The sequence below is a fragment of the Ammodytes marinus genome (genome assembly GCF_949987685.1).
Source record: "Ammodytes marinus genome assembly, chromosome: 4".
Taxonomy (NCBI): Eukaryota; Metazoa; Chordata; class Actinopteri; order Uranoscopiformes; family Ammodytidae; genus Ammodytes; species Ammodytes marinus.
In genome coordinates this window covers 30,279,672-30,306,232 of record NC_137233.1, presented here as the reverse complement: position 1 = coordinate 30,306,232, position 26,561 = coordinate 30,279,672, and the positions used below count along the sequence as shown (strand labels likewise).

General features: G+C 40.0%; 2 protein-coding genes across 3 annotated transcripts in view; one reads left to right on the top strand and one right to left on the bottom strand.

Annotated features, from left to right (window-relative positions):
- The window catches only part of LOC307249828 (RNA-binding motif, single-stranded-interacting protein 2-like), a 31,044-nt gene extending 16,809 nt beyond the window's left edge, over positions 1-14,235 (top strand). The window contains exons 3-14 of one of the 2 annotated variants that reach the window (XM_080026694.1): positions 2,265-2,323; positions 2,691-2,782; positions 5,943-6,100; positions 7,553-7,632; positions 7,767-7,876; positions 8,104-8,147; positions 8,366-8,459; positions 8,680-8,730; positions 10,356-10,466; positions 10,790-10,870; positions 12,346-12,435; positions 13,639-14,235. In XM_080026694.1, coding sequence (XP_079882820.1) covers positions 2,265-2,323; positions 2,691-2,782; positions 5,943-6,100; positions 7,553-7,632; positions 7,767-7,876; positions 8,104-8,147; positions 8,366-8,459; positions 8,680-8,730; positions 10,356-10,466; positions 10,790-10,870; positions 12,346-12,426 — 961 coding nt within the window. In that variant the 3' untranslated portion in view covers positions 12,427-12,435; positions 13,639-14,235. Of the gene's footprint in view, positions 1-2,264; positions 2,324-2,690; positions 2,783-5,942; positions 6,101-7,552; positions 7,633-7,766; positions 7,877-8,103; positions 8,148-8,365; positions 8,475-8,679; positions 8,731-10,355; positions 10,467-10,789; positions 10,871-12,345; positions 12,436-13,638 lie in introns of both variants that reach the window. The other variant, XM_080026693.1, reaches the window with a different exon arrangement.
- A 4,911-nt stretch (positions 14,236-19,146) lies between these two features.
- Positions 19,147-22,679, bottom strand: faim2b (Fas apoptotic inhibitory molecule 2b; the record flags this gene model as incomplete). The annotated part of the gene is made up of 12 exons (XM_080026633.1): positions 19,147-19,299; positions 19,405-19,458; positions 19,706-19,801; positions 19,917-20,004; positions 20,128-20,165; positions 20,261-20,300; positions 20,425-20,475; positions 20,556-20,609; positions 20,708-20,772; positions 20,875-20,942; positions 21,966-22,011; positions 22,665-22,679. 12 exons carry the CDS (start codon positions 22,677-22,679, stop codon positions 19,147-19,149), a joined length of 768 nt encoding a protein of 255 aa, XP_079882759.1.
- Between the last annotated feature and the right edge of the window lie 3,882 nt (positions 22,680-26,561).

Genomic DNA, 26,561 nt, shown 5'->3' with positions numbered 1-26,561 from the left:
GTAGAAGAAGCACATATAAATGGCTTAAGGAAATGTAAAATATTCAGTTGGACTTGAATGGGTTTAATAATATCAAGCCTGTGCTTAGTATTCATGGCTAATGGCTACTTTGCAGCTGTGAGATGACAGCGGGAAACTGTAAACATCACCCTATGCAAAGGTCAACTGGCTACTTGGCAATGGAAGATGAATAATTCATTTCTGCAGTGAGGACGTTAATGTCTCTCCACGTCATAATTCACAATTATTAAGACCAGTGACACCTGCATGTCTAGGAGTAGTGAGATTAAATAAACATAAATACTTTGGGCCTCTGGTGTCTTTCTGGACACAAGTCTCTGTCGTGGCTGTTTTTAAGTCCGATCAGGTCTGAGTCATCTGGCCAAAGCGTCGGCGGAAAGTAGGTGGGAGTGTAGGACCCTGCGGTTGGCTACAATGTGAGGGTGGAAAAACAGAGAGAGAGAGAGAGGGAGAGGGAGAGGGAGAGGGGACGTGGTGGGAAGGAAGGCGAACTGGAGGGGTGAAGCATCAGGTTACAGTGTACATTCCGCCCAGACGCCATGTCGCCCAAACAGAGGAACACCAACCTCCCTCACTGCTGGCCATATTCACCAGACAAGGGCAGGTCTATTATACTGTGGCGCTGATGGACCATCTTTTTATAACACGGCATCCCATTAGTCTCCTATACTACATCTTACATAACACTTCTCATTTACTGCTCCTCGGGTGATTTCCATGCCATGAATGTTTTATGATACTGTATCAGTGCATTCATCGATTCTCCTCTTCCACTGACTGACCTTTGTCCTGTTTTTCTGTTGACAACGGTGGACTGAAATGACTGGTCAGGGGGCACTTTGTTAGCTTTCATATATATAGGTAGCTTGCACCCAGAGGAAAAATGTTCTGCTCAAAGCTTCATCTTCTACAGCTCGGGAGACACATTTGAGATTCTCATCTCAGACTCATTTTAGTATATTTTTGGTCTGAAATGTTTCTTATATGTTTCTCCTAAAATTCACTTAGGAGAAATAGGTGAGACAGAGTTACTAGAATTGCTCTTCTCAATTCAGTGTTTTAAATGGCTCCTTTGTTTCTCCTTTGGAAAAGAAAGTCAACAAGAAATCAAATTATAATTTGTTGCCTTTATTTATAAAGGTTAATCCTAATCTTTATCAATGACCATTTATCATTTATTTTTCTTATTCATCATTTACCTGGTCTAATTTAAACATTATTATTATTATACATTCACACACTCATTTATATTCAGGGTTCAGTGTCTTGTTCCAGGTCACTTCGACATGGGGTTTGAACCACTGATCTCTCAGTTATGGGTCTAACGCACTACCCACTTCGCCAGAGGCAAACAACCATTAAATTCAACTAAAACTTTGTCATAAGTCTGAGAATTCAATGAGTGCTTGTGGAGAGCTCTTCATTTGCTCCGTCTGAGCTTCAGTATGAGATGAAGAAACTGAGAGTAGATTGAGTTCATAGAGAGAGCTCTTTGATGTCTCTGCCTGAGATCACAAAGAGACACAACAGTTGAGACACTCTGAGAATGATTTGAGAGTTTGATGAGATCTCTTCTGAAACTTAAAGGAGACTGAAATTGAGATTTAGTGCATCTTATTGCTCCGGAGAAAAAAATGAGAGACAGGAGAAATAAACCTCTGTCTCAGTCTGGTGTCTCTTTTTCAAAATGTATTTTCCTCTGGGCACATGACCTATTGTGTCATTGGTGAAATGGATCCAGTCAGGACATTTACCAGTCAGTGACAACACCTTAAAAACTTCCTTTGAAGCAAAAATACTCGAGAGCAGAGCTGTATTTAGGAGGTGTGGGTGTGTGTGTGTGTGTGTGTGTGTGTGTGTGTGTGTGTGTGTGTGTGTGTGAGCATATATATGTGTGTGTGTGTGTGATAAAGACAGGCCTGGAACAAATAGTTTTTGGCCCTGGGGTGCTGTCTCCTGTCAGCCGACAACGAAGCCAGTGAACATAGTTACTGTACGACAGCCTCCACCACTAGACAAAGACGGAAGGGTGGAGGCAGACGAAAAAGTTCTTCTGTGACACTTGATTGCCACAATTGTTTGCACAAAGGAGCACGTAGTATGCATGCTTCCACCTGTAGTCGTGCAGCCTGAGGAAGAGTGACAGGAGGATTGGTATGCATGTCATGTGATTCCTGTGGTTGCCCAATAGTTACCTCATCTGTCACTGATCCTGGTTCCTGTGTTCTTGTCTGTCCCCGAAGGTATGGCAAGATTGTGTCGACCAAGGCCATCTTGGATAAAACCACAAACAAATGCAAAGGTGAGATTCTCTATTATCAAGTTGACATTGTGATTTTTCAATATGAAGCTACAGCCAGGGCATAGTTAGCTTAGCCTTATATCTTGAAGACAACTGGCCTAGCTCTATCTAAAAAAAACATTCCTTAATAAACGTGTAATATCACTTTTGTTTGATCGATACAAAAATCTTTGGACAGAGTCATGCCAGCCGTCTCCCCCTGCTTCCAGTCCAAAAAGCCAAGCTAAGCTAACTGGTTTTAGCTCCAGATGTCAACAGATAGACATGACTGTTGCATTGATCTAACTCTCTTCAAGAAAGCGCATAACCTTCAAAAACGAAAAAAGCATCACTGCTATTTTTAACATGTGTTTGTCTGTTTTTACAGGATATGGCTTTGTGGACTTTGACAGTCCAGCAGCAGCACAGAAAGCTGTCACAGCTCTGAAGTCCAGTGGGGTCCAGGCTCAGATGGCCAAAGTAAGAATTAGCCTTACTCTTGTTCAGCTTCGTTAGCCACCGCCGCTTTCTTCTTTACCCCCAGTCTTGTGGCCCTCCATCAAAATGTACTGTTCTACAAAGGGTTACTGCTTAACTGCCAAGAGTCAGTAGTCCCTTTTTTCTCCACAACCACACACTCGCCCTCTCTGCCATGTAAAAGGTAAACCATGACATGCGGTGGCTTGATTGGCAGCAAGTGTCCTGTTGGCATGGGTTCAAGATAAACTCCGGTTTATAGGGCGCCGTGTGTTTGTTTTATACTTCAAAGGGTGCCAAAAATGGACAGTTGTGAGAAGGATTGAGTTTTCTGAATACTATGTGTTACAACTGGGAGATGGACCCATTTTTCAATCAGTTTTCATTATTACCACTTTGTTTGCTTTGTTAATCCAGTGCTACACCTTCCCTTTTTATCCTCCTGGTGTCTCTCTATCTCTCCTCCTCACCACCTTCTCTCCTCCGTCCCCTCACACCCTCATGTCTCTCTGGGCTTGTGTACGTTGCTAACCTGCGCCTGTTGTAGCGCTTACTCTGAGCTCTTTGTCCAAGTGTGTGCAGTCAAAGCAACTCTTGTCGGCCCATTAAGCTGATCCCTCTGGCTCTCAGGCTCCCCATTGAGGGGAACCTAGGGGAGGGTGCCACTACGCCTACTGTCAATGGGACAGGCACAATGAGCTCGCATTGTCCATGGTCTGGGCCCAGGCCTTGGGCTGACACCAGCACTTAATACACTCCACCCTCCTGCCCCCCTTCCCCCTCGTCCCTGCACCCAAACAGACCCAGTGCAATGCAACACCAGGGTCTCCCCTCAGCCCCAGCCCTGACAAAAAAAACTGTAACAGGTCCACGCTGCCAGCTGACCCGAACCCATTGCAACTAAACCCGCAGTCACTGCGCCTCCTCTGTAGGAGTGCCACACAATCCTTTGTATCTCGATATCCGGCATGTGAAACCGGACACCAAGACTTGACTCCCCCAGACAACATGCACTCAGTCAGAGGTGTTGATGACCACTATGAAATCCTAAATATACACAGTCGCTGTGTCAGTGTCACTGGGTTAGGTCAGGTCAGAAGCCCAGCAGGACAGTCTAAAACCAGCTGAATATCCCACTCTTGTTGTGTAGTTTCACCTGTTTGCACCTTTCGTCATGACAGCTGCAGAATGTTGTTCACAAACACAATGAGCCACACCTTGCACTCACTGCCCTTAGGGTATACTCTATAGTCCCTGAGAAGGCCACCTGGGCCCCCAGGCTGCAGGCCCGGAAGGCCGTGTGTGCGTATAGGGCTGGGGAACCATGGCAGAGTTAAAAATAGATCCCTGTCTCACTTCCCAGCACCTCCCCGCTCAAACTCAGACGTCAGCTCTGAGTGGGGACAGACAAGCAGGCAAATCCGGAAAACACACAGAGACACGCCTCAAAAGACACAGCTCACCTAGGGCCTGGCACAAAAAAATTAAAATAAAAACACTGTGGCGTCTCAGCAAATCCCATTCACAAAGTGTCCTGGGCTGGGTCCAACAGCATTTTCATATCTAAAAATAGAGTGAATATAGGTAAATGTTTTTTTTTTATCCCCCTTTGTTCCTTTGTCATCTAGTCTCCAAGTCCATAAGTCTCGTCTGCAGTGTGCCCCTGTGTTACATAATGGTCGAATAGCCGCGCCCAGAATGACGCCAATCACACATAAATAGGTTTCCTCTTGGCCAGGTGGACAGCAGACGCTACTCATAGGCATTAAATCCTCAGTCCAAATAGCTGTTGGCAGGATTTCATACCAATAATACCCTCAATCTTCATCTTTTTTAGATCAACAAGCTCACTGTGCCCCACGTCAGATTTTTGGCTGAACTCCCTGGGCCAACCTAGACTAACATCTGGACACTGTCTGCTCTCCCTCTCTCCCGGTTCAGACCAGTTCAAATGCTTATCCCTTGAATTGTTGACGCACATCTGACTGCTATACGTTCATGCACAATTGAGAAACGTTTATTATTCGTTCGCTGCAGTAAGTGTTGGGAAGAGGGGGACAAAATGGAAAATGATGAAGGATAAAAGACATCCTTGTGAAAGAGAAATAAGCCGGTTAATCACACTCGTTTTTTATTCTTTCCCTTCATTGCGCCTTTTTATGTCATCCTCCTCTCTCATTACCCAAACTACTCAGTACTCCCATAACTTCCTATCTTGTCAGTTCCCTCCTTCTGTGCAAAATGTCAGCCTTTTAGAGCTACTCGTTTCGCCCACCCTCTCTCCTTGCTTCCCTCTCTCTCTCTCTCTCTCTCTCTCTCTCTCTCTCTCTGTTTTCCCTTCCCCTCTTTTTAGCCCAGCCTCTTTCCTCCTGGTTGCCAGGCTCCTGTTGCTCCTGTACTCTTTCCCTTCATGCCTGGCTTCATAACTGCTCCTGCATAGTCACACCAGCTTTCACTTTCAAGCTAGAGTAAAAAAAAAAAAAAACAAGTCTCTGAATAATCCCTCTTCTTTAATTAACTCGCAGCTATCAAGATCTATCCAATAGACAACATTCCTTATCTTTGCAGAAAAATTCTAATTTTGCACGTGTCAGTATATTCGTGTGCGCATGGGGATTTGTTAGAAAAAACTGAAAGCCTTAGTTGAGGCACTGACACATGCATGGATGAGACAGATTATTCACAGTCTCAGTTGATTGCTCAGGCACTTATTGCTTCAAAATGTTAAGTCCGTATTAGATTCTATTGCAAATTGATGCTTGAGGTGGTGCACGAATATGATGAAGCATTGATGTGCCAAGAGTTAAGGCAGGTGTTGATGGAAAGTGGTCACACTGCTGCTGCCATGGGAATCACTGCCGCGTGGCAAATCTGGCGATTTTGAAAGTGACAAGAACTTTTCCACTTGCAAATGCATTAGTGAGGATGTTTGCTGTTGCCTTTCCTTTTTTTTTCTATTCTAAGTTGAATTAACTATGGGTTCATATATTCTTCAGTAGTTAAACTGAAGAGGTGTCAATAAACCAATGCTTTCAGATGTCTGCACATTCAGCTTCAACACAACTAACAGCTAAACCAACAGAACGATCTCTTCATTATGCTCCCATAAAGATCTGTATGTAAAAACTTTATTTTTTATTTTTTATGTCCACTGACATTACAGCAACAAGAGCAGGACCCCACCAACCTCTACATCTCCAACCTTCCAGTATCTATGGATGAGCAGGAGCTGGAGAGCATGCTCAAGTCCTTTGGCCAGGTCATATCCACGCGCATCCTGAGAGATGCTAACGGAACCAGCCGCGGCGTGGGATTTGCCAGGTCAGACTCTTAACACCTAGACATAATGGCCCTCATTTATCAAACTTGCGTGGAAACTGGTGCAGATTCTGGCGCAAATACCTCCCTACGCCAGGTATCGCGTGGGATTTATCAAACAGTCTTATCTCGCCAATCTCGGCGTACGCCACGCAATTATTGATAAATGCAGCGGCTGAAAACAATCGTACCACGCCCCTATATTTTCTCAGTTTAGAGGCCTCGCCCAAAGGTTTTGCGACATGGATATGCGCAATACGGCACTTCCCTGAAGTAGAAATTGACAGAATAACAGCGAAAGTAGAAAAAAGTTTCATTTCGGAGCATTACAAGCAGCATCAAATAACGACAGAAGGCAGCAGTTAGGAAGGAAATAACTGCTGCGGTCAACAGCGTTGGTGTTGACTCAAAATCGCCACTAAAAAAAGCGTGTTGCTGTTCTGAAATGCAACCAACTGGGGGTGCGGGGCTGCGGGCATAATATAAGTGGTGGAGGAGAAAAAGACGCACCAACTGTCCGATAATGGTCCCCATAAAATAAATACACGTCTGCAGAGATTTGAATGATTAGAATGTATTGGCCCTTTTAGATAGCACTACTCAAAAGGGTTTTAAAAACTAAAAATAACACATTTAGCGTTTTACTGTATGACAGCATGCGCTTGGCACGAGTGGTCAGCCCGGCCGTCAGCTGCACAAGCCGACCCGGCAGCGATCAGCTGTGAGAGCGCCCACTGTCCTGCTGAGCTGCTCCACCAGCAGATCGGAAAAACGTGCCGGTTAAGGTGGAAATAAATCGCTCGCTTTAGCATTAATGACACATTAAAAGAGGAACTAACATCTACAAAGTGCGTCAAATAAATAAAATGTTAAGCTGATTGTTGTGCCGTGTATTTTTTTGTATCATAAAGAGCAGTGTAGGCCTACTACATATTTAATACTTAGGCTAACATTTTGAATGAATGCAGCCCCCGTGCCTCAGTGTCCCCCCAGCTGCTCCAAAACGGAGACAACTGCCCTTACGTGTGCGCACTATTGAATCAGCTCTCCTACTCAGTTGCACACCATAAGCTGCTCATTTTTAAGTGATTAATATCTTTATTTCGGTCTTATTTGCACTGCATTTGTATTATCTTCTAATAATTGTCCAACAAAGTCATCGGCTACCCGGCACAGCCTGCACTGCGAGTCTAAGCTGTTTTCAAATTTGCGTACACGAGCTGAGAGCTGGCGTGGGATTTGAGCGTACCCTACGCTCACGTCCATATTGATAAATGCCGAGATTTGCGTGGAGATGTACGTACACCCATTTTTCTGGTCTACGCAAGATTGATAAATGAGGGCCAATGAGCCCATCCATGGTGGTGTGTGATAATGATTTGAGTTCAGTGTATACTGTGAATACCTAATAATTAAAAAAAAAAAAAAAGCATAATGACTTTGACTATATTTCAGAATGGAGTCGACGGAGAAATGCGAGGCCATCATTCAGCATTTCAATGGCAAATTCATCAAGACTCCACCGGGAGTGCCTGGTGCGTGGAATGTTTGTTTTGTATCGTATAGCAACCTGATATTGTTGCGATTGGTGCCAGTGCTCAGTGTTTTTTGTTCCCCCGTTTGGGATCACTGAATTCAATCTTGCCTTTTGATCTGTGTCTTCTAACAGTGCCCACAGAGCCCTTATTATGTAAGTTTGCCGACGGAGGTCAGAAGAAGAGGCAGAACCAGGGGAAGTACCTCCAGAACGGAAGGCCCTGGGCCAGAGACGGTGACACGGTGAGATCGGCCGCTCTAACTTAACTCGTGATTCTTAAAGTGCTTAAAGTGCTACTTCCTGTGTTTTTATATGACATCTCTTTTGGGAAATCAGAGCAAAAAACGTGTTGAAAAAGTTTGGAATTGGACGGTTCTCCCTGTGTGCTAATAGCTGACTGTTTTAGTACAGACTGCACCGGTGTTTGCATGACCTCACTGGTTCTGAATCCTGCGTATTGTTTTCCCAGGGAGGAATGACGCTTGCCTATGACCCCACAGCCTTACAAAATGGGTGAGTGGTATGCACGGACTGACTGAAAACAGTCCCAACCCTCCAGGAAAAAGAACTCTCTCTTTCTCCAACTCTAGTAGAGTGCTGCCCTCTGCTGGGCATTGAAGGGAACACATACATGGTGTTACCGGAGCTGGAGACATACTGCACATTGTTGACGTGGTGTGGCTGTCTCCTTGTCCTCTCTCCTCACTTTGCTCTCTCTGTCTGTTTGCCAGCTTCTACTCCTCGCCCTACAGTCTGGCTCCAAACCGAATGATCGCCCAGACTTCCCTGTCACCCTACATGCATTCTCCTGTCTCATCCTACCAGGTGGGACATTACAGGGTATTTATAAATCCAATTTAAATCCTTTACTGATTTTTCAATGTCAAGATGTCACTTTCTGTGGTTTTTTCTGTGCTGAAACCCTCATTGTTTGCTCACTATGTATGTTAAGCAGGACTCTCAGGGATATCTTTTCTTTTCATGACCTTTCTGAAAGCAAGAGAGGAACATTACACATGAGTTTGTTTTCTACTGATCTTTACAGGTACACAGCCCGTCCTGGATGCACCATCAGTCATACCTCATGCAGCCAGCTGTGAGTATTGCTCCTTCACTAGTCCTCTTCATATACCCTGTTTCATGTACATTTGGCTGCTTCTTGAGTTGGTTGGAGAACAATTTTTTTTTAAAGGTATAAAAGTATAAATGCAACCAAGCATTTCAGGGATTGAAATCCATCTTTGGATTTGCTTTCTACGTCGGAGTATGTGGAGTGTCTTGAGAAGTTATAGCCCGAACAAATAAGGAAATGCATTATATTTGGCAAATCAACACCACATTTTCATAAATGGCTATTGACTGTGTGTGGAACGGCCTTAAGGCCTGAAACAAACAATGGGACACTTCCAGTTGAATACTCTGGCCATCGTTTTGTATGTTATCGATAATATTTTTTCCAGAATTATTTTTTTTTAGTTTATAGGGGAAGGTGGGGTGATTTGTGCATTTTGGAAGTTGCAAAACCCATTGTTTCTAGAAAACCGTGGAAGAAATTGGAAATGTGACCACATATTTAAGAAGAGCCATCCATTTGACTCATCCTGTAAAGAAGGGAGACACAAGGAATAAGATATAAGCACATTTAAGCTCAAAAAACTGTGTTTTGCCTTTCAAAGTAAAATTTCCATGATCAAGGTTTTTTGATTATTGTGTCTGAACAATTATAGACACGTTTGAAAACATTTGACACATGTTTTAGTGCTTTGGTATGCTACACTTTGAGTCTATATAATTAGCACAATGTCAACCCTAAATTGCTGCATCATGCCTATTATCCAAAATTCTGGGGATGGGGTGATTTGTGCGCAAGGGCCTGGGTGAGTTATAAGTAAGTAAGTAAGTAAAATGTATTTATAAAAGCACATTTATGACAGTTTGCACTGTCCAAAGTGCTGTACATAGTGCATTCAGTAGGTAAACAATGAAGGTAAAATAACAATAACCAAAATAAAAGACGTAAAGCCCATACATCCACATAAACACAGATAGTAGTGCAGAGGTAAGTAAGTAGTGCAGAGGTTAATGGGGAGGAAACACCAGGGTGTACATATGGGTTTTGAGCCTTGATTTAAAGGCAGAAATGTAGGGGGAATCACATTTGTCAGGTGGCAGTTGGTTCCACAAGCACGGAGCAACTAGTGCAAAGTACATTTCTGAGAGTTGTGCCAGTGGCATGGCTGTATACGCTGGTCACCAAAAGAAAGTGATTGTCTACAGTAGCTCAGAAGAGAGTGACATCTCAATTCCACTTAACGACACCACTGATGAGAGTTCAGATGGCCAGAAAGATGATGATGGTGACTTTGTCATTGTGACACAATGACGCACAAATCACCCCACTACGTGGGGTGATTTGTGCGACAAGACAACTTTTTTTCCGAAAGCTATATTTCTTAAACAGTTTATTCCAGATCCAAAGTTTTTATTGCCAGGGATGCACAACATCCTGAAATATATGTACATATTTGAGTTGGAGACATAACTGTCAAGGCCTCACTTTAAAATCACTTTGAGTAAAAAGTTGCACAAATCACCCCACCTTCCCCTACTGTAAAATTACCATTTTACTCTAGTACCAGTTATTATTATTATTTATTGTTTTACTTGACACTGATTCAGATGCTGGGACTTATATTTGAGTGTGTTTCTCTGCATTCACAGGGTACAGTTCTTACCCCAACAATGGATCACGCCATGTCCATCCAGCCCACCTCCATGATGGGACCTCTCGCCCAGCAGCTGAGTCACCTGTCCATGGGCAGCACGGGCACGGTCAGGACCAAATAAACACACACACACACACAACCACACACACACACACACACACACACACACACACACACACACACACACACACACACACACACACACACACACACACACACACACACACACACACACACACACACACACACACACACACACACACACAAACGCATACACACACACACACACACACACAAACGCATACACATACAAACGCATACACAAGGCAGAAAAACTGTCCTTATAGCTGACTGTGATGAAATTCACAAGGGCAATCAATTATTAATGTCTACTACTAAACACAATTTGTGTGTTCCTCTTCCCTACAGTATATTCCGGCCAACTCAACTATGCAGGGGACCTACATCCCCCAGTACACCCCAGTGCCTCCCTCCAATGTCCCAGGAGAGGTATGAAGCTAGCCTCAACCTCACCTGCTTACATTTAATATGTACATGAAGTGGATGACTTATAGTTAAAACTTTCAAAGGGCAATGTTTACTGTAAAATGATTGTGTGCTTAAAAAAAACTGCTTTCAGTAGGCTAGGTCTTACAGGTAGGGGAGGGGATATTCAAACTGTCAACTGATGTGTGGTATTATATGAGGTATGGTAGAAAAACAAAGTGGATTTTTTTCTAGAAAGTGACGTGGTGTAAGAACAGAATTGATGCATGGGAAAATGAAACTGAAGCACAGGACGAGCATGCTATTTATCTTCGCAGATACTCGACAGGACATACTCAGGTTCTTTCCAGTGTTTGTATTTTTCCGCCTTTTGTTGTTGGTAAACTGATGGCCTGCTGCGCCCCACCTCGCTCCACTAGTGCACCTCACATGCAGAACTTCATCATACTGTATTTCAAGGTTTCAAAACATCATTGATACTCCACTGAGGTTTTTCCAGTTATCAGCTCTTTAAAGGCACACTATGCAACATTTAATGAAATTATAGAGTCACACAAAAAAATAGTCCCTCTCAATGATCACATCTGCCCCAATAGAATGTGTGGTGGTGTGTTTATCTGCACAGTCCTCCTCTCTCTGGCTGTATTTTACATAGAAGCATTTGTTAGTATTGTGTTGTAAACCACGCATCCTCCTGCTTCTTCGCTTTTCACTGCATCAGTGAAGGGTTAAATACATTGATGCCTACTGCAACATGTTAATCATTGTAGTTTTCATCCGTGTATATGACCCATGTAACTCTCTTCTTCCAAAAAGTGCAGTGTGCTGTCTCAAGTTCCCAACCCTGCATTATGGGTTTAAAATATGAGCTATTTCATTGTTAAAACTAGAAGAGATTGTTCAGCTTGTCATGAATGAGAGTCAGAATGGTTTTATTGAGGCCTTTGGCACCGACTCCACTGTGTGTGTGCTGCAGTGCTTTGGCAGACGCTGGCTGAGCGCTCTACAGGAGGGAGTCTGAGCCCACGGGGGTTTTGAGTCTGTGTCATTGCAAGGTGGAGCTCACTGATAGTGGCAGGAGCCCTGCATAATGAACAAGACAGTGAAAGAGAAATAAAGGGTGTGGTTTTATGAATGAGAAGAGGCTGGAAGGCTGTGATTGGATAGAAGAGATCAATTAAGGGTAGGAGTAAGGTGAGGGGAGTGTGGAGCCTCAGCCACTCTTTAAATGAATGCACAGGGTAAGTGTTAAATAGTAGTAAATACATACTGCAGTATGCACTGGCTTTAAGTTAACATATATTTCACTTGTAAAATCTGGCTGTTCTTGTTCTTTGGTTCTTCCACTCAAAGGCACAGCGGCCTGCCATGCTCTTAGTACCTTTTTAATAAATCCAGTGTCATTGTCACAAACTGTCACCAATTAAAAAGTACCCTGTTATTTTGAAGAAAAAACATCCTCTTCATTTTTTTTATAGGAGAATGGTGGTCAGCAGCAACAGGTTGGCATGGAGACTCCAACAGAACACACAAACTACTCGTACCAACACACCAAGTGAAACTATAAGGTAGGCCAGCCTCGGTTTCTCTGCTCTGTCCTGCACATTACACAACTGTAGGTGGATGTTGTTGAAGTGTCAAAAGTGAAATGTCACAATCCTGCATGAATAACAAGAAAAATAGGTACAATGATGTATCATTAAAATAACACTGATTATGTTATTGACGATACGTAAAACAAATCCCTTTAGACGTGTTTTTACTTCTACAAATCAAGAGACGAATCAGGTCGGATTGGGATGTTACGATTAAATGTTACAATTCAAAAACCAAGATGGATGATACATCTTGTGGCTGACCCGATAAAGGGTTCCAGTATGTTCATGTGTGCAGTCCTGTTCTGAGTTAAATGCATAGATAGTATATAAAGTGAAATGTCATGCTATTGTGCTGGAAAATCATTATAGCGGGACAAGATTAGAAATAATTTTATGATTAAAATGATATGTTGAGATATATTAATTAAAGATACTGCTGCATCAAAACCTGCAAACACAGGTGTAAATACCTGATAGCACATCAAGGCGCAATTGTTTAAAAAGTGCTACACTTTAGGTTTGAAAGGAATATTTTCTCTTTTTGCAGTGACATCCTGAAATCTTGCTGTAACTTAGGTTGCCACCAGGCACAGAGCCAAAGCTGTTCCCCCCCTTGTTTCCACTCTTTATGTGAAGCTAAGCTAACCAGCTGCTTGCTCCAGCTTCATATTTAATGGACATGCCTGTGAGAGTGGTATTAATGTCCCCATCTAACCCCCGGCCAGAAAGCCAACCACCACATTTCCCAAGCTATCACATTACTCAGTAAGGAGTGAAGCCGGCCATTCCTGCTTTATTGTAAGAGAGTTGGTAGCAGATTCAACTGCCACTCAGGGAGCATATTTCAAGCAATCAATTGGTCATGCTAGGAAGCTTAAGAATGATGTATTGAGAACATGCATTTATTCATGTACCAAATGTTACAGTGCTATCTGGAGAAAATCCCCCCCAAAACAGGTTATTTAAACATCTTAAAGGTTCAGTAAGCAAACATCGCTCACTACACCTTTAAGATTGGATCATTTTAGTGGATGATGAGTGTTGAAAAAATGCTTACTGTGCAATTTGTAGGAAGCAAAATGACCACTGTGGTCTAAATGCATCTCAAACAATGATCAATAAAGTAGGTCCGGTCTATCAATATCAATATCGAGTCGTGTGTGTGTTCTCCAGCTCCCAGCAGGGTGCAGCCGAGGGCTCAACGAATGAATCCAACTAAACAGGATTCAGCTGGAAGAGAACTCTGCTCCACAACTTCACCAAGCGCCCGGACTTGAACATGGATATCAAAAGGAACGTGTGTGTGTGTGTGTAGGTGTGTGTGTGTGCGTGTGTGTGTGTGTGTGTGCGTGAGTGTGTGTATATGTCTGTGTTTTGTTTGTTTTTTTAAGAAAAAAAGGACAACACTCATATCATTGGACTTTCCTGCTCACATCCTCAAGAGTTGATCCACCAAAGGTGGGAAATCTTCTTCACAGAAGCGTTGATCTATTTTGATAACTGTAAAAAAAATAAAAATAAAAGAGGAACATAACAAGTAAAAAAAGAAAAAAGTTTAAAAAAATTCTAAGGGAGGAGGAAAAGACAGAGGATTATTTTTGTGCACGTGATATATAAAAAAAATCTTATTTTAAAAAAAGAAAAGCATTCTGGACGTTTCAGGGTGATTCAAGGAAGAGTTGAAACACAATGTGTCTTTTATTTTTTTGTAAAAATATGCAAACTTTTTATTTTTATTTTCCTGATGTCTGTTGTTTGACATTCTATCTGAGCAGCATGGGGGTGGGGGGGGAGGGGGCAACAAGTTGTACCGATAGACTTTAGTTGTTGCGACGTGTCGACTCATTGTAACAGTTGTAACCGTGCGAAGCAAACCGTTTAAAGCTACTTCTCTCATGTATCTGCTGCAGAGAGTTCCGTTCAACCGCAGGTGTTTAGATCCTTGCTAATAGTTTAGTCAAATTCAATTCCTCTCTTTAAACTTTCCCATAAGTGAACAAAAGACAATCAAGTAAGTATATTTTTATTTAGAGTATATGTTTATCTTTTTCTTTAGTTTTAAGTTGAATTTGAAACATACATTTATATAGGAAGAAGTTATTTACTAATATGTCCACAACGAGGTGATGAAATTGACTTCAGTGCATCGTTAACCCGTAACGATATGGCTCAATAAAGTTATACTGTAGTAGTTTTGAGGATTAGAGGACTTTTACAATTCCAGTGTTGAATAAAGTCCCTTATGCACCATTAAAAGTCAAAGTGACACTTGTTCATTCTAAAAGTCACCCCTTTGTTTTCGTTATGTTTCACCTCATGAGAAGTGGTTTTAAGCGGTTTTGGTTGTGGCAAACCTTCAGGTATCATTCAATTCGTCCACCGTCACAGGGAAGAAGCAAACATGCTTCACGTCTGCGAGCAGGTTTAGATTACTGAACGATTATGTGTACAAAGAGCAATGCAGTCACTAAATTAAGACATAGTTTAGCAAAAGCAATGAGGGAAATAAAAAAACAAAAGAAACGTGTTGGCCTACGCAATCCCTGAGAATAATTTGTTTGAAAGAAAAGGGAGCTGCAGGTCTTTTTTCTTCTTCTTTTTCGATGCTGCTGTTGTCACCTGAGTTTCATTCTTCTGTCTGTGATTTTTTTAGTTTGTAGAAAGTTAAATGTTCTCTGTTGTTGTTGCTGTTGTTGTTGTTTTCCCTTGTGTCTGTCACTTGAAAACCTTTGAGCTAATTTGCCTTATTTTTGATGAATTTATCTTTGAAGTAGATGACATTTTTAGCAGTAGATTTTTAGCTTTTTATAGAGAGTAGACGTTAGTTTTTTTCCCCCCTCTCTGCGTTGGGATTGATGCTGTTTTCGTGTGCACATCGAGGTGTTTTTTTCTCTCTCTCTTGCTGTTTTCACACAGTTTTCCCATTGCTTACCTTGTGTCGTCTGTCCCTCACATTGTGTCCAGTCCGTTTGTTTTATAGAGACCCTTCCAGAGCGGAATAGTCAAACTGATTCTGCGTCGGTGTTACGTCGACTTTCGTATACGTAAAAAAGCCTAGCTGTGTTTCTGTGTCTTTCGTTCAGCAGCATATCCAGTCGTCACCACATCCGTACAGTACATCCAAATGTGTAAAACTCTCATTTATACTGACATCAAAGCCTGTAGACTATTATGTAGATAATAGAAATCATGGTTTTACAAAGGACTGCTCATTAGACCGTGGAAGTGCCATTAAAGACGACTCTTACAGCCTTTAGTCAGACGGCAAATCTGAACGAATTTGTGAGTGATCCAAAATACTGCAAAAACTTTTTTTTTTTTTTTAGCTAAGCCTTAATGTTTTCTCACTCTGGATAAACTGCCTGATCTCTCATAGGATTGACACTTCAGTTATACACCGTGACAAAATGGCAACAGGCTGCATTGAATGCCATCGAGTTAGTGGTCATGTTGGTTGAGTGGACGGCCCGATACAGTCTTTTCTCCAGGCTTGCAGTTTTAGATAAATCTGTTTTTTGTTCTCGTCTTCGCATCTTTTTTTCCACAAGGTGACTCCCCCCACCCTCCCCGCGCGCAACCAAAGATGTTGTAGCCACCCATTCCCCATCTGTTTAGCTCTAACCTGTCATCTGTTACGTGTAGTTGGATGAAAGGCCTTCTTTTTTTTCCTGATTCTGATTGATTCAGAAAGATATAAGATTCTGATAAAGGTGTTAATATGCACACAATATGCCACGGAAATGAGTAGCCCTAAAAACCTTTTTGGGCACTATATATGTATCTGTCATGCATTGATATATTTCAACTCAAGACATGATCTGGTTTTGATAACGTTTGGATTGAACTGAGTTTTCTGAGTACACGTAATGCAGCATTTGAGTAAACAGGCTCATTGTGAACTTTATTGGCCTTTGTAGACACTCAAGAGGAATACAGTGCTGTTATGGGTGTGAGGGGTTTTCAGATATGATTGCTAATTTTGTAAATAGTATTTTTTTCCCCCTTCCTCTTCACATCAGTTTGTTTGTTTTCTTGTGTGTTTTTTTTATGATGAATAACCAGTCCAGATATCACAGTGACTAGCAGGTTTTCAGATTCAGTGCACACCATGAAGGAAAATGTCATGGATATTGTTTTTATGTTCAGAGAAATGATACTCCATGTATTAGCCATCACTTTTAATACAAAAAAACAGGATTTTGGAACTATGAAATGACCACTTGTTACAATGCAGTGTTTATTTATTTTATTTTGTTTTGTTTTTTGCTCATACAGTGAATTGGCATCGTGGAAATTATAGAAAACTGAAGTCACATTTTTAATTTTAGGAATACTAAAATCATTTGCACAATATTTGAAAATTTAAGAAAAAAAAAAAATCTCCATGCACTTATTTTTTTAGTCCACACCAATTTGAAAAAATGCTCTTTTGGTCCATCCTTATGTAGATTTGACGGCTTATTTCATAGCTTCAAAATGTTTTGCTGCTAAAACAGGATTTTTCAAACAGGGGGTAAGATGTGTCCTAGTCTGGATTTTTTAAAGTGTGCTATTTTATTCTAATTTGGTTTATAGAGTATCCTTAATTTTTTTTTTGATTGTCAATAATAACCTCTTGATACTAATATACAGAAAGCAATTTACTATTATAGTATAACTATTATTATTTTGCTAATAGGAAATTAAAAAAAAATATTTTACATGATAACAACTCTTTTCTGAACGTGAAATATTAAAAACATGCCTCGCTGCTCCACACTGTATGAACCAAGTTTGTGCAAATCCCAGACATTCTGAAAATCCAATGGGCTCATCTCACCCCTTGCTTGTGAACAGTTTTCTTATTTATACAAGAACTCATTTTGTACAGTTTTGTTAGAGGAAAGAGGTTTTGATATTTGGTTATTTTGCAGAAGCAACTTGGCTACTTTTGTCTTCCTGTGCCAGAGTTCCTAAATTGTCTGTACCTTTTTTTTATTGATTGAGATTTTCCTTCTTTCTTGTTTTTTTTTCTCTTTGAATTTGAATATGTCAATTTCTCTTTCTCTTTTTTTAAAAATAAAAGCCTTGTTTCAATGATCGGGTGAACTGTGTTTTGAACTAGTGATAGCATTGATCTCCTGTTATTGCTAACCGAACACCTTATCATCAACCGTCCATTTTATGAATCCACTTGTTCACATTAACCCTCTGAGATCTTAAGTTTTAGTTTTAATTTAACATATCAACAATGTTATAACAGATTGTAACATAGAGTGGCCCGCCTCTCTATTCTCCTCTTTCGTTTCCGTCTTCACCACCTGATGGAAAAGAAACAGATGAGTTTGAATTCTTATGGTATAAGCCAATGTTGCTCTTGTGTTTCTCACCAAGCGACTGTGTTCTGAGCTCATAGGTAAAGTGCGTAATGAACGCAAACTCAACACAAAGTGACAGATTTCCATGAGTGGAAGAAACAGCTTGAAAAAGAACTGTCTCCACTATAACTCAATGCCTTTAATGACTAAAGAAAAAACTCCTCCCCCATGGAAGGAAGTAATAATTACGGTAATGCCCAAAGCACTAAAGAATAAAGAATACAGACAAAATTATAGACCAAAGTCAATTCTGAATTTAGATTAGAAGGTGTACACCACTATCATTTCAAACAGGCTCCAAACCATAGTAACAGATCTGATAGACGCACACTACTATTAGAAGAATACTGCACATTATAGATGGATAGAAAACTGCAACAAAGAAATTACTAAATGCCAATACTCTATCATGATAATCACCATTTATAAACTTATACACACACGCCAGAACATTTCATGTGTCAGTTTTATTTAAATGTCAGAATCAAATACACACAGCTTATTGTCTTTAGAAAAATAATATATAATAATAACATGCCATGTATTTTGTTTACTCTACACTCAAAACATTTTCTAATTCAAATAATAGGTTTCTATCACATCCCAAAGGCCACATTAAAGTTACAATAGAAACTGCAATGATCTCTAATATAACTCATGTACGTTGGTAAAGTATGTGGCCTATATGCTGCCACACAAGCGCACATTTTCCCTTTGCCCAAACAGTATTTCATCACCCATGCTCAATCTGAGCTGTTAGCATGAACATATCGTTACACTCAAATAAATAAATAACGTACTTGTCATCTATGCTAATGTGCATTAAAAAGCAAGTATAAAACACAAACTGTGTCTCCTGTACACTGTTTGTGAAACATTCCCTGCAGAACAAAGTGCAGTCAATCTTTCCCTTCTTGCCTCAATGGCGGATACACCATAGTAATGCAGCCACACGGAACTGAGCAAAACTCAACTCTGATCTACTGGCCTACTGAGATCCCAACAGCTTCAACAGATAAATACAACTGAACCAGAGTACAATGAAGAGTTACAGTGAGGTATTAGGCAAGTGTAGGATATGTCAGGAGCTTTTATATAGACTATCTATGGTCAGGACATAGTGACCAAACCACCAGCAGGACTGTAGAGACAAGATTACATAACAAAAAGTATAGTGAAAAAGCAGATTGCTCTCACTTTGCTCAAATGGGGTTGGATGATTGCACAAACAAAATGGAAGGGGAATATGTTTAGCCCTCATGTCATCTTGTTCATAAATCCAAGTGGCTTGCTGAGTTTAGGTGCAGCTTTTAGAGTATGCCTTCTAGTCGCCGCGGCCCCCGCCCATGATCTGTAGCAGGAAGCTGAACAGGTAGATGATGTCCAGGTAGAGGCTGAGGGTGGCGAAAATATATTCCTCTGGACTGATGGTGTAGCGCTTGTTTCCTAGCAGCAACTGAGTGTCAAATGCCAGGAACTGTACAGCAGAAATAAAATAAAAAAAACAAGACAACAAAATGAGTTAAAGAAAAAAACTTGGACAGTATTTAAGTTTTTTTTTTAAGATGTATGTGATTCTCACCAGAGTAAAGAGGATGGCTCCTACAACAGCATAAATGGCATGTAACCAGGGAACCTGTAAATAGCATGACACAACAGAGCTGTTAAGAAGGATAGTGGGATGCTAATAAAGACAGTGAAGTCAAGAGCGAGATTATCTGCGAAGGCTAATCCCTTCTCACGCCCCACAATGTCTGAGGCGATGACCTTTGTCTGGTGTTTTACTTGGGATTATTCACAGCTATTTTAGACTTCTTCTATAAAAAGGGTGTGGACAGGCTGAACGGATGGTGCTATGGCGGGTGAAAGGGTGATTAACTCACGTATCCGAAAGGGACCACGATGGACATGGTGATGGCACACAGGAGCATGACCATGCACAAAGAAAACAGGACACCTTGACAGGATGTGACATCAATCTGCAACAAGAGAGAGAGAGAGAGAGAGAGAGAGATTAAAGACATGATAGGTGTACTTCATTCATGACCAAAAGGCTATGGTTCGGAGTGTTAGTTCAATCTGCTTCTTGCTCACCTTGCTCTGGAAGCTGAAGAGGGTGACTGAAAGACAGACGACGGACGTGATGGCCAGACACAGAAATACGGATTTGGTGTTGTAAAAGCTGGAGGAAGAGAATTCAGAAGAACATTCATGGAGGGGTCTTTGTGAAAAGGCCTGATTGAAATCTATTTCTCTCACGCACCAACATGAACACATGCCGGCATCTAAATGTATATGCATTTACCTTGACATAAATCCCATCATAAAGGCCAAGCTCAAGGTCTGAGGGGGACATTAAATAAATAGTAAAACAGTTAGCTGAGTGTACAGAGCCTATTCTAATAGAATGTGCTGTTTTCATGGCGGGGAATACTCACAAAAAGAACCAACAAAATGATATTCCAAGGGAACTGCCTCCTGTTAAGGTGATAAAAACAACATTTCAACTTAAATTCACAAATTCGTATTTACACAGAATTGTGTATGTGTTGTAATGTGTTGTTGATATATTGCAACAACAAAACAAAAAAGAATAGGTCACCTCAGCTCTCCACAGCAGGACAGTGCAATGTAGGTGGCAAAGAATGTGAGACTGTGAGAGGAAAGAAAAAAGTGATTACGTTTTTGCTTCAAACAAAGTGACAGAAAAATGTGAGCCGTGATGACACTTACTAAGAAGCCATATACAAGCCATGATGAGTCTGGATGTAAAACCTCACGGGTTCGCTGTAGAGGAAGAAAAAAATTCACAACTCATTCATCGTTTTAATCAAAGTGTAAATAGTCGAGCGATATCAATGAAAAACAAAATGTAGGCTAGTTACCAAAACGAGAAGAGGCCAACAATCGCCACCGTCACAAGCAGCTGCGTCAGGAGAATGGCGTAGACCTACAGAGGAAGACATGCATGGTGTCAGAGGAATACAAGTCTCACTGCAATGTTTTGGTTTTTGTTTGCCGGGGTCACATGTTTCACATAGCGCGTGTTCACCTTCCGTATGAAGGTCCTCCTGATAGTCTTGTCATCAAAGGCGAACTGGGCCTCCATCTCCCCATAGCCTGAAAAAAGAGGCAAAGGAGGAGACATGTGAGGAGCAATCACACATACTCTGCATTCCAATACCCATACTTCCCTACTATTTAGTATGCCAGAAAAATATTTAGGATGTCCCAATACATGCACGTCAATTGTAGTATGCTGAAAATACATAAATGCCCCACTAACTCCAATAGCATTTTGGAGTATTCGTCTTTATTCTTGACATTTCTCGACATAATGAAAAAAATCTTCCTTATCTGATTTTATTTTCTCTCTGTTGGCCCTAAAGCTCTTCTGTAGTGTAGTGTATTAAAAAGAAAAAGTATGTGATTTGCAACGCAGGGATAGTGTGTCTTTAAAGGGATAGTTCAGTATTTTTGAGGTGGGGTTGTATGAGGTACTTATGCATAGTTAGTCTGTTACCTTATGGAGATGGCCAGTCAGTCATTTTAAGGAGTTTGGGGGGAGACATCACTGTAGCAGAAATCAACATTGAACAGTTGCAGAGGGGGATAGTAGAAAAGTAATTTTTTTGCCACATATGTAAATGCTTACCGAAAAAATAAATATCTGTTCAAGTGTACACTACATGTAGGATATTTTCACTGCTGATTTGCTGACTGATATGCTGCATGGCAATTTATTTATTTTAGGTAAGCATTTATGTGTGTGACAAAAAAAACATTCTGCTGACTTCTGCCACAGACACGTTTCCCCCAAACTCCTTATAGTGACCGCGCTCATGGCCATCTCCATAAGATTTGTACTGACATGATGTATACTTTTCAACAAATATATGTGGTTCTAAATAACAACTGTCAAACTTGAATAAAGATAAGGACAAGAATATTATAAATAATGATCATGAGATTATTACTTATAATATAAGAAGACATATGTCTATTTTCACCTGATACTTTGACTATAAACAACCATACACTTTATATAGTGAGTGTATTTATAGAGCTTGAGGACATAATAGCTAGTTTTTGTTCATTTATAAGTGATGGAAAATGTCCAAGCACAAAAAGATAAGTTTTTACCTGCAGTTGCCTCGTGATAAGTGGGGGGCTCATTGTCGTCAGTGACCTGCTTAGATGGAATGCCAGTTAGTAGGGGTGGTCACAATTGTGAATCAGATGCATACAAATCATAACTGTCTCTGTACAGTTAAAAAAAAATGCGTTTACTCTGTACACATTAAGAGTAATGGCTGCTCTTTCTTTTGTTGTTGGTAAAGCTGGTTGCCGACTATTTGACATGGGAGTCTTGTATAGAAAAACAGCCTTCGTGTTCAATTAGTTCAAAGGATTAGGATGTGCCTCCATGTTTTCATGGTGAATACACTGTGGTTGTAGCCCAGAGGCACCAATGATCATTAGATGATCTCTTGTATACACATTATGAAATCACAAAAGTGTCATTATTGTCATTATCATCATTATTTATTTTTCCGAGCCTTTTGTCATTAAAAGAGATCTGAAAAAGAAAAGTTCTGTCTCTACAATCCTAACTCAAAGCCATGACTTCATAATTTCCTCCTAGTATCTATGAGTAATCTATCTATTATAGTAAAACACACCCATACACGCGCACACACACACACACACACACACACACACACACACACAAACTTTATGAATGACATTGAAATATCACGGGTCTTTATAAATCACAATGTGTTACAAAGCAGTACAGAGTACAGTAGCCTACTAAATCATTTATAGAAGTTAAAAACATACCTTTCCCTTTTTCATGATGTCCCCCTTTTGTTGCACCTCTGTGTTGCTGATGATGAAGAAGACTATTCTGATGTTACAGGTACAATATTGTAGGTGGCCTTTTTAAATAATTGTCTATTTCAATCCAAAAATAGAAAGAAATAAATCAGCTCCTGTCCTCTTGTCTGTGTGGTCCAAAATACAGCGGACATAAAATGTTGCTGGTAGAAGAGTTGTTGTTGCTCTGTGTTAGTCTCCAGTGTGCGGATTACACTGGAGCTTTATAGGCCTCCATGCTGCTTAATCTCTCTCTAACCCTGATCCCAAGCCACCCCTATCCTCGTCCTGATGAGATGGTTCTTGGATTACTAGGTCGTCCCAAAACACTGAGATGAAGCCAGAATGTACCACTGCTGCTACTAAACAGGGGTGTCATTCATGTGTCTCTCTCCGCTTGCACAAACCGTCTCATCCCAGTGTTCTCCAGAATGACTCAAAGTACTTATGTGTGTGAATTACATGTGCATTACCTAGCTATTTACTCCAATTAAGGGGAGGGCAAACACATAAGAGATAATATGTCTTGGGCTAAAACCCATGCTGCAGCCATAAAGGAGACAGACATACATAACATTCAATACAAACATATTCACAGATTCGTAAATAACAAACACAGCAAGATTCCTAAAAGCGCCACTTCAGGGGAAATATAAGGGATATTCGATCATCGGCATAAAATGAATACGCTACTATTTATGAATATATCATTAAACAAGACCAACAACCCCCTACACTTCATATTATATTATTTATATACACAATAATTATCATGACAACTTATTATGTCTGATTATCAAATTATATTACTTCGTCGTTTTCACAATGTGCTTTTTTCCCCTTTGCGTGTTACCCAAGGCTGAGGAGAAAATGTGAGCATTGTACCTTCACTTGTTTGTGTATTATTTTGAGTAACTTCCAATGCTCAAAAAACATATTGCGGAAAAAAGAAAACGTATTACATCCACTTAACATCCACCGTCATCCAAAAAAAAAAAAAAATTATTTTAATGTGTGAAAATGAAACAAGTAAACAATGCCATTGTAGACAGTGAGGTATTTTTAGTAATCTAGTGAATGACATCATGCTTTTGTGTAAGAGACTGGTTAAGTAATCTGCAAACCAGGTAATGAGATTTAAGTTAAGAACATTCTGGAGCACCTTTACAAATAGTAATGATGAGATTTACCAGCAAGCGCCCACCTTTGACCCATTTCTACTAGTGTTTATTTTTAAAGTCCTCTGCTTTACCAGAGAACACAATTAGAAACCATGATAAATGGTCCTTATGAAATGGGATATTTTATAATGAATTTTGTCTCAATGTAGATCACATAGAAAAGGACACAATTCATTCATTCAGTCAGGCGGTAATCGGTCACTGTAAAACATCTCTAGGATTGAGCATCACATCAATTTGGTTTTCCAACTTTGACACATACGTCTGTGTTAAGTCATACAGGATGTACTCCAGGCCATACGTTAACAATGAGGGAGGATGAAATCAATTGAAACTATTTGATATAATGTATTTTTGGTCTCTCACCATGGGTTTTTATATACCCTATTGCTGTACATTAACCTATTATAGATAAGCTAAGATACAATTAAATATTGTCATTGTATGAAATATACAACAAAATTAAGAATTATGAATGCTGGTAATATGGTACTTTTATAATATTGTGTCTGGAACTTGTATTTTTTTTATTTTGTATTACTATATCGTCATGTTAAATGATATAGGCTTTAGATATTTTCACAGGTTAGCCTGTTTATGTCAGGATCCAATATTACGATATTGTTTTTGGAACAACTCTCCTGAACTGAACCCAATAGAGAAACTATGGACTATTGTCAAGAGGAAGATGATACACACCAGACCCAACAATACAGACGAGCTGAAGGCCACTATCAAAGCAACCTGGGCTTCCATAACACCTCAGCAGTGCCACAGACTGATAGCATCCATGCCACACCGCATTAAGGCAATAATTTGTGCAAAAGGGGCCCAAACCAAGTACTTAGTACATATGCATGATTATACTTTCTAGAGGGCCGACATTTCTGTATTTAAAATCCTTTTTTTATAGATTTTATGTAATATTCTAATTTTCTGAGATTTTGAATTTGGGGTTTTCATAAGCTGTAAGCCATAATAATCACAATTATAACAAATAAAGACTTGAAATATCTCACTTTGAATATAATGAGTCTATATAATATATTAGTTTCACCATTTAGGTTGAATTACTGAAATAAATGAACTTTTGCACGATATTCAAATTTTTCGAGTTTCACCTGTATAGTAATGCAGATACCTCTGTAAATGTCCAACTATTTTCTGTTGTCTATTCTAAATAAACCTCTATTCATGCTTCCCTACTGAAGCCACTAGATGACACCAGCAGACCTGAACATATTGCTTAAAGGCCATTCCACCAAATGGGTGACATTTGCATGTTGCGACTCTTATTTTTTCAAAGCTGAATCTCATAACACATACATTTACCATTCAAAACATATATTGGTCAATCTCAGGAAATTGTATTGAATTTTTAATTAGGTTTATAATATATATAAATGTATTAAAGTAACACGACTGAAAGTAACAGGACTGAGTTTTTTAACATAGCATTGGTATTTCATGCAAATATAGATTAATAGGGTCCATTCTAGTAGCATGAGTACACTCAGCATATTCTGGTGATTTATTAAAAAGTATTATTTTAGAAATAAACAAATACAATTAAATAAATAATTTAGGTAACAGGACTGAACGTTAAGATGTACCCCATCAACTATTGTTACAGTATCATCCATTATACTGAAAATAAAAGAGGGGAACCTACTTTTGGTCTTCCCATGACCTATCAGAAGAGCTACAGTGCTCATATTCCAGTTTAGCAAGGGCTTTTAGTAATGTTGCAAGGATTTTATAGCGTTAAATGTGTTGTTAGGGTAACAGGATTCAGTGTAAACCTGGGGACATGACTAACATGTGTATTTTAACTAAAATGTTATGGATTTATGATGATAACATTTGCATTGAAGCATATATTGAACATAGTATCACACACAGCGCAAAAATATTAAGATTTCTGAAGGATTCTTTTCATTATATTTCATACTAAAGTGTTGTGTTAGAGAGTGGGGAAAGGTTAAAAATGCTATTTTTCAGTGTAAACTGTAGTTTTTATCAGTGTTATAAAAATACATATTTTAAATTCACAATCAGGTCAATGTGGAAGAGACATTGCTTAATACACTAATGTATGTTATAATACATGTTCATGCAAATGTATACCTTTGAAGGCTTGTGGACAGAAATGTCACCCATTTGGCGGAATGGCCCTTAAGGGTATTGCTCAAAAAGGGACCTCTGCCAAATCTACAGTAGGCTAGGTAGTGATGCTGTTACTGAAATACCTTTGCCTTTTGCTGTGTTGCCCAAGGATGTGAGCAGACCTTTGCACCAGAGGGTTTTTTTGTTCAACAACATGCAGTGGGTCTCATGGCTTTTATGGATATTTTGGGTCAACACATATGCTCCAGACAAGCTATGTCCCAAAGACCTGGTGTTGGGATTGTCTTCTCAACTGTTGTTTCTATTCAAGAATGCTCTTTGGACATCAGGTGTATAGGTGCAGGTCTAGTCTTGTGGGATGCAACACAGAAGTACTGACTCTGTTGTTGAGTAATGATGCATAGGCCTGCATAGTGCTCTCATTACATGTATATATGTCACTGTAATGTAATAATAATAATAATAATAATAAATATAATGTCATTATCATTATGTTGTGACAGAATGTACACTTAGTTTCAGTAAGGGTTTCAGTTACGTGACGTCTAATCAT